This window comes from Poeciliopsis prolifica, unplaced genomic scaffold (genome assembly GCF_027474105.1).
Source record: "Poeciliopsis prolifica strain line A6 unplaced genomic scaffold, Auburn_PproV2 SCAFFOLD040, whole genome shotgun sequence".
Taxonomy (NCBI): domain Eukaryota; kingdom Metazoa; phylum Chordata; class Actinopteri; order Cyprinodontiformes; family Poeciliidae; genus Poeciliopsis; species Poeciliopsis prolifica.
The window spans coordinates 1,411,923-1,430,516 of NW_026562415.1; the positions used below are offsets into that span (position 1 = coordinate 1,411,923).

The window sequence follows — 18,594 nt, forward strand, 5'->3', positions numbered from 1 at the left end:
TCTACTGTGCGTCCTCTTTGCTACTTTTAATTGACAGAAGAGGAAGAACCGATCCTGAATGAAAATCACAGAATTCCCCCGAGGCTGTTGAAAGTAAATTAGAAAAAGCATCTCTGTGAAAGCTTAGAGCAATGCTTCCATCTCAAAGCTCAGCAAAACATACTAAGTACCAAAGAAAGATGTGAACTAAAAGCAATCTGTGTATGGGAATTCGCTGTCAGCAGATGGAGCAGAGAAACATGGCACTGCACCAGACAATTTCTCAAAAGAAATGGGAGCTGAGATGAACCGATGCCAGATTTACCATCAGAACTCATAATTGATATTTTGGGAGATTGATTTTTAGGTGCTTTACAAGAGAAAATGTGCAAAATTTTTACCATCCTCCGAGAATGAAAGGGTTTCCACCATGGGGCCACCCGAATGGTTCCAACTGTGTCTTTAAAGACATATTGATCCAAAAATGCAAATCAGTTCTTTATCAAATGATATTATTTTATTTTAAAATTGTCTACATCTGTAAATACATTAAGTTAAATATGAAAAGGTCTAAAAATAATCCTTTTATCCAGTGGCCAGTTCCAACATCTTCTATTATGCGTGAGTGAGCTCACCATACTTTCAGTATTCGTTCTTAATGGTTTAAAATAAAGCCTGACAGATTATATCCACACTGCCTTTGTCATGTTAACAGCTTTATTAAGCTTGCAAACCAGTCAATAGTGGAGTGCCCACTGCTTTCACTCCTGTGTGCTCCTGCCTCCACACTGATTTGCGTGTGTGTGTGTGTATGTGCTGTGAGTGTGAATGTAACGCGTGGGCTGATGTTCTTAAGCTTTGCTGATAATGAGGCTCACCAATAAGTATGACTAAAACCTGGTTTGTGATATTGGGTCTTATCTTTCATTACCAGAATATATTTCAGGCAACATATCTTCTTTTTTGGGGTTTCTAACAGAATCTTTGAATGTTATGTTGAATGTGTGAGATGAACAGTGTGGATATAAAAACAAAACATATGTCTCTAAATCACTCTTATAAGTGCACGTGACCCTTCAGACAGTTTTTGTGATGTAAAGAAATAGACTACAAGAAAAGCTTGCAAAAATGTTTCAATTTCAGAGATGAATTGACCTGGTTACCTTGGTGTGTACATCCTAACAGCTAAAACTTTGTTAAAGCGCATTTTGATTTAGTTTCAACAGCATTTCTGACAGGGGTCTATCGGTATCTTGTTTTAACTAAAATAATTGATCAAAATGTTATTTTTTTTCACTACAAAAATCCTGAGCGATTAATAGGGAGGTGTACGCTTTTGAATGCCTTTGTGCTTTCAACAAAGCCTTCATTAGAATGTGGCTTTAAATGGTAAGAATTTAAAAACTTTCCCAAGGTATAAATGTTGTGCGAAAAGTTTAATAAAAGTGCCTCACTGAACCTTGTGTTTCATGGATGTCTCATAGGGCCACACAACCTGTGTAATGAGGTGGAAAATTGAATTAGAATGATTCAGTCAGTCGAACAGGAAGTCGATGGAAGTTGTAAGAGAATATGCTCTGCGATGCAGCGAAAGGAGGAATGTGACCTAAAACAGTGACAGTGTAAGGCAGAGGGGAAAAAAATAATTACAGTGAATCACACTGCTTGAAACAAACTCAAAGCCTGCTGCATTTGAAGTGAAAATGTGTTTTGACGGTGTACGTCTAAGTGTTGTTCCTGAAAGTCACCTAATGCAGCTTAACTGGAGGCAAAAAGTAGCACAAATATTTCAAATTTTAGCAGGAAGAGGATTTTTTTTAAGTATCAGAAAAATGCTTTCTTGCTTACAGATTAATAAACGCTTTGTGAGGCAGAGCTACGGTTGTTTATGTGGAGAACCATGTCATATTTCATACTAAAATGCCTGAGGACTGATTTCTTTAATGTTCCCTTTATTTTGTAATCTAAACAGCAGCATAATGTTTCCATAGGTGACATTCTTAGAACAGCTTTTATCAAATATATTAAATCACAATGTCATTATAGTTTCTGTCAAAATTTTTTTTCTTAGTCTGCATTATGCAAAATTACAACTATACCAACCCATTAAGTGCTGCAAAAAATATTTGCCCTTGTAAATACAGGCTTATTAAAAGATGAATTAAAAGAATAATGACATAAAGAGGAAAGAAATGACCTGAAAAGGATCCAACTCCCTTCACACCGAGGTAGTGAGACCCATATCCTTACTGGATTGTGACTGAAATTGTGACTCCCCAGAAATAAAAGTTGAAATTTAGGACCGGTTCACCCTTCTTGTGGAATTTTTGCAATTGTGTCGTAAAACTCTGTCAGTTTGCCCTAAAATTGTTCGATTAAACCATGGAAATTGACAATTTGCTCTTATTGTTTCACAATATTCTGTGCATTTTCAAAGGACCAATCTTTTGGAGTTTAGGAAGAATTGAAAATTGTGAATGTTTCTGTTTTTTATGCACTATAATATTTCTTTCATAGTTTTGTTATACATAGAGTTTAAAATTAGCAGCGAAATTAAGTCAACCACCTACTTTTCACACCTCCTCAAAAACAGGCTTGCTACTGTCCTTGCATGAATTCCTATTGTTCATACTCTCGGTCTGTGCTTGATCATAACAAAGGGTAGAAGTTTGTGTTTTTGTTGGGTCAGTAGAGAAAAAAATCACATATTTCTCACTGCCTGGAGAGTGTTAGAGAAGGCCTTGGTGGTAGCTGTTAGAACTAACCCAAACTGTCAGCACAAACAAAGCATTAATTACAAGAGCTAAAATGAGGGAGTTAGGGCATAACAATGATTATCTAAAATTAGAGAGAGGGAAGAAAAACAACCAGTTTAGGTTGACTTCCTGGCTTGCAGGCACTCCAGATTTGAGGTGAATTTAAAAACAAGCGGGGAAATAAACAAAGATTATTCTCACAAGGATAGTGGGAGAAAGAATAAGGCTGATCCATTTCAATGATAATGGAATTAAAAACACACTTCATATGTTACTGGTCAATATAGTGAGAAGACAGAAACCTCGCAAATCTCAGCACCCAAAAGCAGCAACGTCCAGGTAGCTTCGGGCAGGAGACATGGAACCGAACCGCCGTACCCGGCACCGCGGCCACATCCCACGAGCAAAGGCCGAGCCAGGAGCCCGGTCATCCTCCTGGCTCCCAACAGTGAGGAGAAGCACAGAAACAGAATCGTGTGAAATGTTGAAATGCTGCTGTGAATACAGATATCTGTTTACAAAGTGCATCAAAACTAGGGTTGCAATCAGGGCGCTCTAGACCCCGCTGGTTGCTATCAGCAGTCTACATAACCCCCCGCACCAGTTCAAGTCTGGTGTTTCAGTAACATCACTTTACACATTGTCTGTCACCTCTGGAAAAACATGTCAGTCAGTTTTGCTTAGCTGCTTTTGCTTTAAATTGTTATTTAATAAAGATAAAATCTTCGCTCCCCTAAATAAGCTTCCATGGACACACGCCTCTGTGTTCACAATACACACAGGAAACTGTTCTGTTGAGTAAGAAACTATTTTTTTTTTGTTCTCACTATATAGACACCAAGCCCTCCCACACTGAGTCCTCCCTCTTTCCTTCTTTATTTACACATTTTTAGGCTTATTTATCTAGTAAATGCCTTCGCTTATATTCTTAATGGCCAAAACAAAACTTTAGTCATGGGCTCTGCAATCCTGAAAACAGGTTATATAAGTAGTTATGTTTTGTACATTTGATGTAAATTTATTAACACTCAACATTTTTCTTAGCAGGGTTGAAGTCTTTTATTAGTAGGGTCAGTCATCTTGTGTCTTTTGTGATGTTATCAACACAAATACACTAAAAGCAGAATGCTATCCTCCATATTGACCAAAACTTGGTCACTTAGCTGTGATTTTATGGTCAGTATTATTTTTGTTGTGGGAATAATCTCACTGGGTACTATCTTTAATCTATCTTCAAATAAAAAAAAGAAAGCAAGGAAGCGACTCAGAGTCACAGAGACCGTTAGTTTTCAGTGCGTAGGAAGTCTGGCACCGTTTCTTGTTTGGCATCTTTTTTTTCTGTCTTTCTTGTCACATCGCGCTTCAAAGCGGTTTGAGGTTCCCCAGACGGATAAAACAGGACTTCCCTCTGCGAAAGAAGATGGGAACGGCGCGACTTTTGTGATAGGGGTCCCAGTTTCTTCTAGGCGCCGCAGACGTCGTCAGAAGGAGAGCGGGAGACGCTGAAGGAGTTTTGTTTCTGGGACGTTCCTGGATTTCAGGTTGCGGGGTGACACGCTGCATCTCGCGCCGAGCTATGATGATGATGATGATGAGTCTCCTGCTGGCATCAAACCTGCAACCTTCCAGTCGCAACACGGTGTCTCCAGCCAATAGACACAGAGTCCTCCCACACTGAGTCCTCCCTCTAAAACAACCTGTTTTCACGTTCACACTATGGACAAAAGAACATTTCACCACGCGCGAATTCGTCGTGTAACTTCCTAACTTTTGTGTCGATGGTGACAGGCTGACCCGACACGATTAGTGTCATGACTTTATTCGTCCTTAAAAGCCCGCGGTTTACATGTCCCGGGGCTTTTCGTCCTTTTTGACGCGTCTTTACCGCGATTTAAGCCACTTAAAAGAGTTTGAGCCTAAATCTCGCCGGCTCTCATGGGACTCAGGCATTCGTCGCGGTGTTTGCTGCTACGGCGGAAGATGGCGGAGGCGGACAGCTCGGAGGTAGGGGACCTTGTAGTGTCCTGTACCCGGCTTCTCTCATATTGCTCCTTTTTTATATAAATACATATATATACATGTAGTGACAACGTTTTTAGAATGATATGCATTTTTTAGTTTCGGCTTTCAGTGATGAGCGGCTACGTCACTGAGTCGGGGGTGTTGGATTTTTAAGTGTCCTGCAGATGTTGGCTGAGTCGGCAAGTGTATCCGCGGACTCGCGTAATAGCAGCGGGAGTGAACGATACGGCGTGTGGAGAATGTTTTTGCTTACAGGCGACCGTCCGGATGCATGTCCGCTGTCCTTGGTGCTGAAACGGAACCTGTGTCTTTTACGGAATTGCCCCAGCAGTGTGCAGGATCAGATCGCAGCCATTGCATTTCTGGCACTTTCATATATATAGGCTATATATGAAAAGTGCCATATATATGAATAAAATAATTAATTAATTAATTAATTAATTAATTAATTAATTAATTAATATATATATATATATATATATATATATATATATATATATATATATATATATATATATATATATACCCATGCATTTTAAAAGAGGGTTTAATGTGTACAACTGTCTGGATTTAGCACAGGTGGGACAAAATAATAGTATATAAGGAGTCAACACTGTGTACAATGAAAAAATGCTATAAAATTGATGTTGGCACGTTTTTTTTTTTTTTTTTTTAATTTCTGACTTCCCAGCTTGTATTCTGTTTCATTCATCCCTCGTATCGACTTCTTATCTCCCCCTGCAGTATAGTACAAAATGTTAGCAGAATAAATTATATATATATATATATATATATATATATATATATATATATATATATATATATATATATATATTGTACATAACAGTAAAAAAGAATACAATGATAGGCAAACCCAAACACAACGACCTACAGCTAAGCAAGATTGTTGTTTTAGTCTTTTTGTCCTTTTTGTTCCATTTTACTTTTGTCCTTGAGTTCTGTCAGGTGGGAAATTCCAATCCAGAGCAGCTTTAGGTTCTTCTACTATTCTGGCATTTTTTTGTGTGTGTGTCACTTTCAGTATAGTTAGTACATTTTCTGAGAGACATCCATATGCTGGGTTTATCTTAGTATAATGCACTGCAATGTACTTTTTCCACTGCAGAAACAGCCACAGTTGCTGCTGGAAAGGAATATTTTTGAAACCATTGACAAGCAATATTTGTCAAATTTTTATTCAACCAGGATTGGTCAAATGAATAAATAAAACTAAAACATCAGCTAAAATATTTGCCAGTGATGCAGGAGGAAAGCTCTAAGATAGCTGTCCACTGTCGGCCACCACTGCTACAGTTCATGGTGCTGAGTTTCCTTCATCATATCTATATCTTTACAGAACCTCTCTGCTCACTCTCTTGCTCCTGCAGCTGTCCCCTTGATCTATCTCATATCGAAATTCTGACAGAAACTTAACCAAGCTCATTTCATTCTATTTCTTTGCTCACAGCGACAACAGCCTGTCAGGTCCCCGCTTTCCCAGTCTGCACAGCCCTCCCCTCTGCCGAAACCAGTGCCTACAACCCATCATGTGCCCTGCATTCCTCACACGCCTCATGTAGCAGTGCTCGCCACCTGTCCTGGACGAGGCAAGATTGCCAAGTTCATAAGCCCAGAGGAAATGACATCAAGGGACTACTACTTTGACTCCTATGCCCACTTTGGCATCCACGAGGTACGCAGACCGAGCCGACAGCAGGAAGCACGGTGTGATTAGAGTAGAAGAATGACACCAGATGCTTCTTGTTAAACTTTGCCAACAAGTTTCATTGCTTAGAATTAAACTATCTGACAGCAGGATATGTAAAAAAAGGGGGAAAAAAAGCTTGTTATTTTAATACTTCTACTTCCATGAAAAGACAGGCTTTACTTCATGTCTTCCACAGAGTCTTGCAAAAAGTTTATTTCACTGGGACAAACATAAACCAGGGTATAATTGCAAAGTGGAGGGAAAGTGAAACATATTTGCATTTTTTTTTACAGATACAAATCTGAAAAGGGTGCAAGACCAACATTACCTTAAAACAATCATCCCTATCTGGAAGCAAGGTAGAGGCAGCGTCATCCTGTGGGAATGCAACAAATACTCCTGCAAGAGTTTAGATATTCTGTGTCTAGAAAACACAGAATAGAAAACAAACGCTGCATTTTGTCTGCAGAAAACTTCAAGTTTGGCAGTTACCAAATTATACTGGGAGTTCAAACTTAAATGATGGCTTTTATGATTTCTGCACTTCCTAATCTTATAATCCAAAACGTTATCTTAAATCAGTCTGAAATCTACAACAATGCACCTGTCCATCTACCAACTGCTGAGGTATATGCATTAACAGTGACATGAGGAAGAAAATGGAGGGCTGTTGAAATATCTGTCTAGATGGAGCATGTCTTGGTTCACAAAAGAAAGGGCTTTTTCATTATTAACTAGCACGAAAGACCCCCAGAGGCTGCATAATAGTCCATTATCAGCACTCCATAAGTGAAAACTATCTCTGCCTGTCTCTCACAATAATCTGCAGTGCACTACAGGGGAAGTAGCCTAACTAATGACCTTGATGTGTGAGGGAAATATGGTGAGAAAGTTTGGGGACATATAGACCCCACCTCCTTTTTTCTTTTTCTTAAATAGTGTCCTTATTTAGCATGTGGGTCAGCTTTTTCGTGTGGTTGCAGACAAAGAGTGTGTCCTGATTAAAAAGTTCAAAGCAAGATAGGAAAGAAAGTGGGATCTGTGAATGAGCTTAGGGAGATAGCATCAGGCAGCCCCCAAAGGCTTTGTGTAGTACTCCTGTCTATTTCAAGATGCCATGACTGTCACCAAGGCTTCTGGCCTGGATTCTGTTTGTCTGTCTCCACACACAGAAGCAAATAATGTGCTTACATGCAAACCTATGTCTGTATTTGTAAAAATCAAGCTACTCCTTAAGCGTGTCATTGGTTCGGTGTTGTAAAGACGGTGCTTGGGTCACATATGTTGATATTATCTCCAACACAGGAGATGCTGAAAGACGAGGTGCGGACACTGACCTACCGCAACGCCATGTACCACAACAAACATGTGTTCAAGGACAAGATCGTCCTGGATGTTGGCAGCGGCACAGGGATCCTCTCTATGTTTGCTGCTAATGCCGGTGCCAAACACGTGTACGGGGTGAGGCGAATAGATCCACCTACAGTCCACAAACAGATGCTGCAATCCAACACTTTCTGTGTTTTTGGTAAATCCAAACTGTTATTGGCCATGATTCAAAGTTCAGTCGTCTACATTACTATATAGACCCCCATACTGTACTACATTAGAAGTATACACAAGAATACTGCATACATTGTATTTGTTCAATTGCAGTTATTTAAATTAAGCTTTTTATTCACATTTATCAAATTTATTTGTGTAGCACAAGTCAGTCAAGAACTGATCTAGTGAACAAGCTGCCTTTAATTGTTCCACATTGAGCCATGCAGTGCTCAATATGATTTTCAAAGCTTGGTTTTATAACTTAACCAAGTTCTAAACATTTCTACGACTTCATCACTGACCTGTCTGCTGTGTTCCTTGGCCTTCACAATGCTTTTAGTTCAGAGTACCAACAGGTAGATGTTATTTAGCAAATATGTAACTTCTGGAGAACTGAGCTGTTTTTAATTTTGGGTTATCAAAAGTGAAAGGTCATGTGGGATCCCATTTAATTCTGTAATGAAAAAATGGGAAAAAAAGGCAGCACTATATCTGTGAGACGCTTTAGACGTATTTGCAAAAACAATTGGAAAACAAAAAACACCAGCTTTAGAGAAAATAAACTTAATATTGCAACGTTAATGTAAGAGTTTTCCAAAGGATTGCTTTGCTGTTTTGAGAGTGAATCTTTCCTAATACGGAGCACTGAATAAATGATCGCAGATGTTTATTCTGAAGGGATTCTATCCGAGGCAGACGGTTAGGTGCATTTTGTCAGAGGCTGCAGGTTTGATTTATAAACTTCATTACACTTAATGATGGTTACGTCTTGTAACAGACAGAATATTAGTTTTTAGATGGATTAGAGGAGTTTGATTAAATTCTCGCTTTCAGTATTACCGCAAGAGGTACATGTAAGCTTCACTGTGCTGCTCTGACGTGAAGAAATGTGGCATCCTTCCTGGTGTTCTTATGGATGGATGCTGCCCAAATAAGAAGCAAGAACCATCCATATAAATGACAAATTATTAATGTAATTTAGCACACTTCAAACAAATCTGTGGGGACTTGCTATATTAAACCATTTTATAATTTTTTTCTCCAGATTACAGTCACAAGCTTCAGTGTATTTTCTAGAAGTTTTAAGTGTCAAACACAATATGGTAAAAAACAAAACAAAACTGTCTTTTTTTTTTTTACTAAAAAAGAAAATGGAAGAGTTCTTTGCCTCTTTATATTGAGATCCCTTTAATCAGGTACCCTGCAAATAGTCTGCAGAAGTGATCTGATAGACACAATTTGTATTTGTCTAAATTGGTATGAAAACGAACATGTTTCTTCGATTTTGTATCAATTTATACTTTATCAATCACTTCAAATTTGAGTAAATAAACTGAAATTTGTGGTTGCAATGTCTACAGAATGCGACGACGCTAGAGGGGTTCTGCAGAGAGCTTGGCGTCTCCCACTTGTGCATGTCTCATTAAAATATATACCCACGCATTGTGTAAACACTTCAAGAAACATTTGACAGCTTCCAGAACAGACTGTTATTTTATGCCCGGTGTGTGATCTCGCACTTGTTCCTGCAGATCGAATGCTCAAGCATATCTGAATATTCAGAGAAGATTATCAAGTCCAATCACCTACACAACGGTGAGTCAAAGGTGATTTTCCATTTTCCAGTGCTTAGATACCCATCTGTTTGGACTGCGGGACTGTGCAATGGCATTGGGGTTAGAAGGAGCGTGGAAAATCGTTTGCATAGTTCCATCATTGTGGTCACGCTCGACAGTATTAGTCACTGCTCTTGATGGTTAACTGGCAGTTTGTTTCCACTGTCAAATAATCATGGTCCTTGGCATCAATCTTGGCTCCCTCAGAGGGGTTTATTTCCATTGTTAGCCCACCCTGTGCAGCGCAGATGGTGGAATGGCAGCATAAAGTGCAGTTTAGCACCTGAAATACTATGCAAAATTCAGTTGTTACTATTTAATTGTAACATGTCAACTATTTTGCTTGTAAGATAAGGATATCATTTTTTAAAAATCTGAGAAAAACAGTACCAACTCCTCTATTGCTATTGTATTATAATAAAAATTTAAAGAAGGAAAAATATATGCATATGGTTTTATAAATATGTAACGCAGGAATCAAAGGCATGAGAAAACAAGACGTTAAAACTATTTTACCCCAGGCTACAAACTCAGCACGAATCTCTCTTAATTTGCATTACAGGAAGGAAGAAATTTGGAAGTAATTTGTCTCCTGCTGCCTTGTTTCTGTTCACCGTACAGTCATTACCATCTTCAAGGGCAAGGTGGAGGAGGTGGAGCTCCCCGTGGAGAAGGTGGACATCATCGTCTCCGAGTGGATGGGTTACTGTCTCTTCTACGAGTCCATGCTCAACACCGTCATTTTCGCCAGGGACAAGTGGCTGGTAAGACCGCAATCATGGCGTTGCTTGACGCAAGGCTTTCCATGTTCGCCCGCCCGAATGGACAAATGAGGCCGTTGACACATAAAGAGACGAGGCAGTGATGAAGTAGAGGGCTTACTGTGTGACGTGCATGCCCAGCTGCTGAGGTTATGCGTGAATGGTTTTGTTGCTGGCCTCGGTAACAGCTGGAGGCCTTTAAAGCCAGCACATGTGATCCTAGATTACATGCCAGGTGTGCGAACAATGAAAATGATGGATGGCTTTTTGTGTTTCTTCTCTGGATACCTGAAGTCTGTCTTTTGTGCAGAAGCCCGGAGGCCTGATGTTCCCAGACCGAGCAGCTCTCTATGTGGTGGCCATTGAAGACAGGCAGTATAAGGATTTCAAGATTCATTGTAAGTAATTATTTAGCCATCTGATAGCTGTATGGTTAATTCTTCCCATTGCTTTGCAAATGGGAATAACTGTGGTGTAAATTTAAGGTAACATATTGTCTCCTTTTAAAAATATAAACACACATTCATGACAAAAGATAAAACCTAAAAATAAACAAAATAGAAAACCATGTTAATTAGTATTTGAATCAGTTGAAGTGGTTTTCATTTGTCTTTGTTGCATGAATAACTTCTAATATTACATGGCATTCATGTTCTAATCCACATTTAAAAGATTTGCTGTCAAGTGTGAACAGGTCCCAGGGTGTGCAGTAATTAGCGAGGCTCAGTGTAGCGAGTACATTTTTATTTTAGTCATTGGTGGAGTGTTTCACAGTGAAACTATGAGAAAATACGATGTTGGAGCTCCAGGTTAACTTGTCCCTTTATTATTTCCTACCTCTACTGTTTGTGTTGAAGTATCACTCCTTCCTAATATAGTTCTGCACCCCTGTCTCTTTTCTTCTGCTTTTCTTTTTTTTAAATGAGTCAGTCAAAAATTGTCATGTTTCATATGTACCCAGTAATTAAGGAACTACATTTACTTACTTTTATAGTAGTTTCCACAGACGAAAACAAAGTGCTTTACAGTAAATTTCATAGAACATAAAAAAACAGAGCACAGAACAAACAATCTAAAACAAAGTTTTAACACAAAGATTGAAGATTATGACCACTGAAATTACCCACAAAGTACATTTCCAAAGTGTGCATTAAACTTGGACTTAAAACTGAACAGATCTGACCTAAACTAGCTGCCAAATTCTGAACCGATTGTAAGTGGTGAGGAACGATTTGATTGAGTGATGAAAACAAGGCGTTGCAGTAATCAATATGGAATCAAATTAAAGAGGAATAAGAATCTTCATATCTGCAGCAAAGAGCAAGGAGGCACCTTCACAACTCAAACTCAACTAGAACAGAATTTTTTTTTTTTTCAGCGTGACTGAAATTAGGTCCCATGTTTTTATGTAGCAAATAATTGCAAAGGTGTCTATTCAGAACAGATCGCCTGAGGTTCTATGGAGCAAAACAAGGCCACTGTGAGGATTACAGAGGACAAAGTACTTTCACCTAGAAACATAGGGTTTCAGTCCCATAAGAAGTGTCCTGTTTTTAGCGTCCACTATGCTACGAGTGTGTAGGAAGCTGTCAAGGACATAGAAAATAATAGAGGACAGCCACATTTCTCACATGAACAGGTGATGAACCCCATTTACACAAATAAAGAGCCAAAAAGTTATTAAATCCAAACTTCCCTGATTCCCAAACCCTCTTCATATTCTGAGAAACTGGGTGTTGAGGTTTCATTAACCGTAAGCCATTAACAGAAGTAAACATTTAAAATATATAATTTCCACCGAATGAGTTGTATATTGAATTATATTGTTGAAATGAACAAAGATATTGATTGCATTTGCAAATTTATGCTACCTGGGGTTAGCTAAAAGAAGAAATCCTGTTGTGGATTAGTCCTCAGTTTCCCACAGAGCGCCCACTTCTGAATGTGCTCAAATAGCTGCCGCAGTCAGAGGTCCAGGCTTAAACCTGTGGTCAAGATCAAAGCGCTAATTTTAAAAGGTGCCACGCAGTCTAGCATCGACACTGAATAACTCCTACTGAGTTTTCCATCCGCCGCACAGGTGGCCCACTTTTATTACATCTAAAAACATCAAAATTGAGGTGCATTCGTTTCACACAAATCCCAAAAGAATTGAGACCATCTGAAAGCTTCAGATTTTTATTTTTAGTAGCTACGCGTTGGTGTTGCGTGTCTCAGCCACACGTTCTCAGTGTCTGGCCTCCTGACAAAATAAGGTGGAGTGGAGGGACAGAGGGACTGGGGGAGGGAAAGGTTGTTTGGTGGATTTTCAGTCCAAATCATAATAAAAACAAGGCTGCCAGACATACTGGAGGAGGTTGGAACTTATTTTAATTATGTTTTTTATTATTATTATTATTATTTCTTCACTCTGAGCTTAGATAGACGGAAAAGCTGAAGGCTTTGAGCAGGAACCAGTAGAACTAAGCATGCATTGAACGTGCAAAATAAATAAAGTGCATCCTGTGGAAATGTTTGCAAGAAATGCGAGGGGATTTTTTCTGTGCAGGGTGGGAAAACGTATATGGGTTCGACATGAGCTGCATTCGCAACGTGGCCATCAAAGAACCTCTGGTGGATGTGGTTGATCCAAAGCAGGTGGTGACTAACGCCTGTCTCATAAAGGTAGGTATGTCTATGCAGCGCTTCCGAGAAAAAGAGTTGTTGGGCATATTTTTGAGTCACATTCTGTCACACGTTGACAAATGTATAAAATAAACAACACGCACACACAAAAACAACTATCATTCTGGCACACATCCAGGTGGTATCTTTTATGTGCTCAAATTCTGGAAATTCACCGACAGATATCACTTCCAGCATCTCTGAGCGCTTGCCGTCTGCTGGGGCTATTTTCTAGTACATAATGGAGCTTTCTGGCAAGTTGTAATAGACTGCTGGTCTGTTTCTTTCCTCCAGGATACAACACTGACTTGTCTTTCATCTCCCAAATGAAGAGAAGATGAGAGCATTCAGAGAGATTGATAGTTTTTTTTGTTGTTTGTCCACTATAGCTTCTATCAAAGCTTCCTCTTTTATTGCCTTCTTTCATCTGCTTTGCACCATCTTTTTTTTTCTTCGATTTGGATTATCCAGTGCTTTTGTTTTCTGAGCCTCTTGCTTTCCAGTTCCTCCTCCAACATTGTGTAGTTTTTTTTGAAAAAAAAAACTTTTTTCAATCTTTGAATTAAACAGCGTCAGAACTCACAAGCGAATGGGAAGACCTTCCTCCATTTCTCCCCTTGTATGATGATGAAACATCACATTCAGTGGCAGTCACTTGAATTTGGTTTAAAAAGGCGATTCACCTGCTCGGTTCGAGTCTTGGTTGCCTATTAGTTAGTAAGAGCTCATCTGACAATGATCTCTCCCTGTGACTTCTTACACTGCCTTGCAAAAGTAAGTTCACTTCATAACCACACAATTCTCAACAATTAAATAAAACTCAGGTTACAAATCAACATGAGGTGAAAAGAAAATGGGAATGAAAGCAATTTCAGAAGGAAAACCTGAAGAAATGCTCTTTAAAGGGTTAGGATTATACATTATTTTGCAAAAAGTGGCTGGCATTTTAATTGTAAAGGTTATAGAGCAAAATGGGGTCCACAAAGTTTTGAGTCCAAGGATGGAGAGGGAGAAAAATACAGCATATGCACCCACTTTCCAGATATTTCCTTGTCAACGATTTTGAAAACCACTTCTGCTTCACAATTACGCACCGGTTTGAGTTGGCTCACCACTTTTGTTCCCAATTAAATAGCCGAAATGTGCCGTTTAACATGACAAAAATGCGGAGAAGCTAAAGTGGTATGAATACTTTTGCAGAGCCCTGTACGTGTAAATTCAGAACTCAGCCGCATATCTCCCCCATCTCCCACTATCCTAATTTGTGCTGTCAGTCATTCTTCACAGGCTTAAATTACAAAGTCACTCCCATGGCTTTTTTTTTTCTCACCTCCCCCATTTTACTGCATAAGATATGGACCTGGTATTACTGGAGAGGACAAAGGTGTTAAATCACAATCTGTCATGCTGATGTAAAGCTGCTTGGGCGGAATGAACAGGTCCCAGTGTAAAAATCCTTCCGTGTACTTTCATGTGAACCACCTTCTGCGACGCAAAGGAGGGACGTCACTGCTCTTCCTCTATTTCAGACCCGCTGAGATGTGCAGCAGGTTGCAGAGAAGTCAAAGATGCCTCTGAGGCAACGCATCCACAACTTGATATAACACACAGCCTCAGAAAACCTCCCATCCAAGAGGACTCAAGGGAGGACGCCCACACAGCATGTGTAGTGTGAACATGCTTGATTATCCAGCCGTGATTCAACCTGTGGGCTTTCGCGCACACAAATTCGCACATGAACCAAAAATCGTGGCGAATATCGAATCAGCTCTGGCATGTACATGCGCTGCATGTACATGTAGATGTTTGTGCCCCACTGCTCCAGCATCAACCGAATCGTTCCAAAATGACGGGGACAGACGTCTCTGTGGCAGATTTTAATACGGCGAGTTTGTTTTTTGTGTGTTTTCAAGGAGGTGGACATCTACACTGTGAAGCCAGAGGACCTGTCCTTCACCTCGGCTTTCTGTCTGCAGATCCAGCGCAACGATTACGTTCACGCTTTGGTCACGTATTTCAACATGGAGTTCACCAAATGTCACAAAAAGACAGGCTTCTCCACCGGTGAGACTGGAACCCCCTCATTCTAATATACATTTCTTTTTATGAACATGAAGTCTTTACGTGTCAAATATTCTATAAAATTAAATTAACCCACTGATTTTATGGAGCAATATCTATAAATCGAGTAAAAATTTTGATTATTTGAACACATTTAAGTAATTTTTTAAAATTATTTAATACATGTTCTGCAGTTTAGGTCCATCTTACACTAACTGTGGAAGCTAAAATTATGCGAGAAACAAATATTTCACCATTAATTCAACTATTAGTTTATTTGAACAAAAACTGCATATTTTTATTTTTTGGATTGTTTTTTTCTCATCAGAGAATTAAACATTTTTAGTGTGAGATTATGCTGCAAAATAAAAATAAATGTAACACATCCTTAACATTCGGTGAATACATTTAATTGCCAAATATCAATTGATTTTTTTTTTTTATCAAAAACTGAATATGAAGATACAAGGGCATTTAAGTATCATTAGCTGAATTACACCAACAAGTTCCTCCACTTCACCAGACCTCCTGTAAAAGTAACACTAAGGGAACTCGCATCATCTTCCAAACACGTGCTGATTACAGAAACCCCTGGTTTTCAGTTTTATGCGCACTCCTACATGATGACGACGTCTTTAGCAGGTTTCAACAGAAATCATCTACCTGTTACTTTCACATTCTGAACCAAGCAGCAGCATTTTCGCTAATTGCTTCACCTTCTCTACTCCTGGCCACACTCTGCTGAAGTTACACAAATCAAACTTGTGTTTGTTGCCAGTGGAATCACCACTCAACTCTACGTAAGCGGTTATGTAAGCCTATTTTAATATATTCACGTAGCAGTTGCTTACATAATATGGTGTAGAGGAGGTTCTATGTTTGGCTGTGTCTGTTGGGGCTGAGGCAGAGCATCACTGAAGGACTTCTCTCCTCTCCACCTTTATATTTCTCCCACTGGGTGAGTGAATGTCAGCCTGTATGCTTTCAAAAAACACAAATCCCATGTATACAAGCCCAAGGCAGTTTAGAGTTCTCCGGAATCGGTGTGCAATTTCTTCTTCCCTTAAGACAATATCCCCTCTCTGTCTTCCTTGCCTTCTTTCAATAACTTAACCAGTCAAATATCTTTCCCCTGTTTTCTTTTCTCATTTAATTGTTTTTTTTCTGAGTTACATTTTTCCTTTTCTTCCTCAGCTCCAGATGCTCCCAGCACACACTGGAAGCAGACTGTGTTTTATTTAGAGGACTACTTAACTGTCAAGAAAGGAGAAGAGATCTTTGGCAGTATCACCGTTAGACCCAATGAGAAGAACGTGGTAAGACTAAAAAGTGCTGATATTATTGAGATCCTTGTAGAACACAACAAAAATGTACATACAATTATATAAAACTTATTTGTGGAGTAGAAGAACTTGATGTCCTTGCTTTTCACCTCTAGAGATATAATATTTCTTAGCTCAAGCTCAGTCACATGGGATTAAAGATCTAAATCAAACAATTTCGGAAGAGATTCTTATTTGTATTTATGTCTGGACTTTGATTGGGCCCTTCTAAAGCTCTGACATTTCACAATGGGTGGACTTTAAAAAGGTTTTCTTTAAGCTTTACCCATCTTGTCAACTCTGAGCAGATTTTTTTATCTCATGAAAGCACACTCATATTATGATAATTGGAAAAGAATATATATTCAAGGCTAATGTATTCTTTCAATTAATGGCTTGTATAATTTCATGTTATGTTAATTGAAAAATGAATAAGTTTAGATGTCATTTAGCTCATTGTATTTGAGTCAGCTTCTATGCTTTTACTTATGTGTGGGAGTTTTGCTTTATCTTCAAGTAATTTCACTTTACATTTTTTGCAGCGTGACCTGGAGTTCACCCTTGAGCTAGATTTTAAAGGACAACTATGTGAAGCTGCCATTTCTCACGACTATAAAATGCGCTAGCAGCAAGCAAAGGCACCGGCGCAGGTCCGCCTGGAGACCCCCCTGGACACAACTGGAGGACAAAGGCTGTCCAGGAAGCGGTCCAGCTGATAAGGGTGGGGAGCAAATGGGTGTCTTACTGGATAGCGTCCAGTCTGCATCGAAGTGAAGCCATCAGAACGAGCGTAGAACCTTCTCTCAGCAATAGCGTCGTCACAGATAGCTCCCGGTCAGAAGTTTACATATGGCCATTATGGATACAAATCATTCGTTTGAATAATCTAAAATATCTGGGTCTATGCAAGAAAAACAGCAAATAAAAGCTGGGTCTACTCTTTCCTGAGAAAATTGTTTAAATATTCAGACAAAATGATGCCACAAGTTTGTCGATGTTTACAATAATGTTGTTGTTGTTTCTCTGCGACTTGTGATGACATACAGTATGTATCCAAATGCTGGATATGTATTTAAACATATAATTTTATTGTATTTGATTGTATAAGTTTGACCCAGAGTGGATTACCGGTAAGCAAAATCCACGCTAAACTTGTGGACCACGTTTTTATTGTTTAAAAATGACAAACATTTTGCTATAGCTGTCAGCAACACAAATTGTACGAGGATCAGTTCACATAATTTGTTAAAAGCACCAAATGAAAATGGCATTAATCCGAAAGACAAGCATATGTAAACTTCTGACAGGAATTGTAAAAATGACTGCAACCCCATCGTTGAATGTAACACCATACAAAAATGTGACTTTTTCCTAATTCTTGAGATTTCTTGATTTTTATTATTTTTTTTAATCTGACAAAACGCTTTGGAATGATTATTTACTGTGTGAAAATTGGAAACGTCAAACGTGATTTTAGAATCTAACAGAATCTCTTAGATTCTGTTAAGAGTCTCTCAGTTTACTGATCACATCTGTGGTTTCAGATAATAATAAAAGCAAATGTTTAAATTAAGATTAATGGATTGTAACAATGACTGGGAAATTATGTACTTATTGGTCCATTATTCTCAAGTCAACATCACCACATATTTTGTTAATTAAAAACTAACATGAAACATTTACATTTCATTTCAATTTGACAAAATGTCAAATTGAACGCAAGACTAAAACCGAAAAAAAATAAGTAAAATACAGAAATGTACCTTTTTTTAATGATTATTATTTTTAAATATCATAACCATAGGTGTGATTTGTAAACTCGGAGACTGGATTTGCAGGGGCTCCACAGTCAGGCTCCGTTGTTGCGTTGTATTGAAAGTAAGGTGAGTCATCATTCCCTGTTTGCATCATGTGGTTTTTGGGTTTTGGAGTGACGGGTGGCGGGGGGTAGGGAGTGGGCGTTGGGTATCAATTCCAGAAAATGTTGCTTCATGTATTTCTTTTATTGACGCCAACCCAGAACAAAATGTGTTTAGGCTTCAGAAAAACGTCCAAAAAAACAAAGAAAATGTCTTAGGTCATTATTTTGAAAATGAGAAGATCTACGAAAATTGAAAAGACACAAAGTGTGACAATGAATAAAATGTGAAATAACCGTGT

The 18,594-nt window shown here is 38.8% G+C and overlaps 1 protein-coding gene across 2 annotated transcripts; it reads left to right on the plus strand.

Moving 5' to 3' along the window:
• Nucleotides 1-4,083: 4,083 nt before the first annotated feature.
• On the plus strand, nt 4,084-18,593 carry prmt8b (protein arginine methyltransferase 8b). Of its 2 annotated transcripts, none has more exons than XM_055054705.1 (10): nt 4,084-4,754; nt 6,184-6,450; nt 7,771-7,926; nt 9,543-9,606; nt 10,248-10,390; nt 10,698-10,785; nt 12,936-13,051; nt 14,965-15,115; nt 16,307-16,428; nt 16,977-18,593. In XM_055054705.1, exons 1-10 carry the CDS (start codon nt 4,671-4,673, stop codon nt 17,058-17,060), a joined length of 1,275 nt encoding a protein of 424 aa, XP_054910680.1. In that variant the 5' UTR covers nt 4,084-4,670; the 3' UTR covers nt 17,061-18,593. The 2 variants fall into 2 exon arrangements, with proteins under 2 accessions (XP_054910680.1, XP_054910679.1); XM_055054704.1 differs by having other exon boundaries at nt 4,084-4,739; nt 6,226-6,450.
• The last annotated feature ends 1 nt before the right edge of the window (nt 18,594 follows it).

What these genes read in the sequence shown, in the direction of transcription:
- prmt8b (XM_055054705.1), top strand. Translation starts at nt 4,671, where the DNA reads ATGGGACTCAGGCATTCGTCGCGGTGTTTGCTGCTACGGCGGAAGATG. An exon ending in GTGCCAAACACGTGTACGGG is followed by an intron (nt 7,927 to 9,542) that starts GTGAGGCGAATA and finishes TTGTTCCTGCAG; the next exon opens with ATCGAATGCTCAAGCATATC. An exon ending in TAAGGATTTCAAGATTCATT is followed by an intron (nt 10,786 to 12,935) that starts GTAAGTAATTAT and finishes TTTTCTGTGCAG; the next exon opens with GGTGGGAAAACGTATATGGG.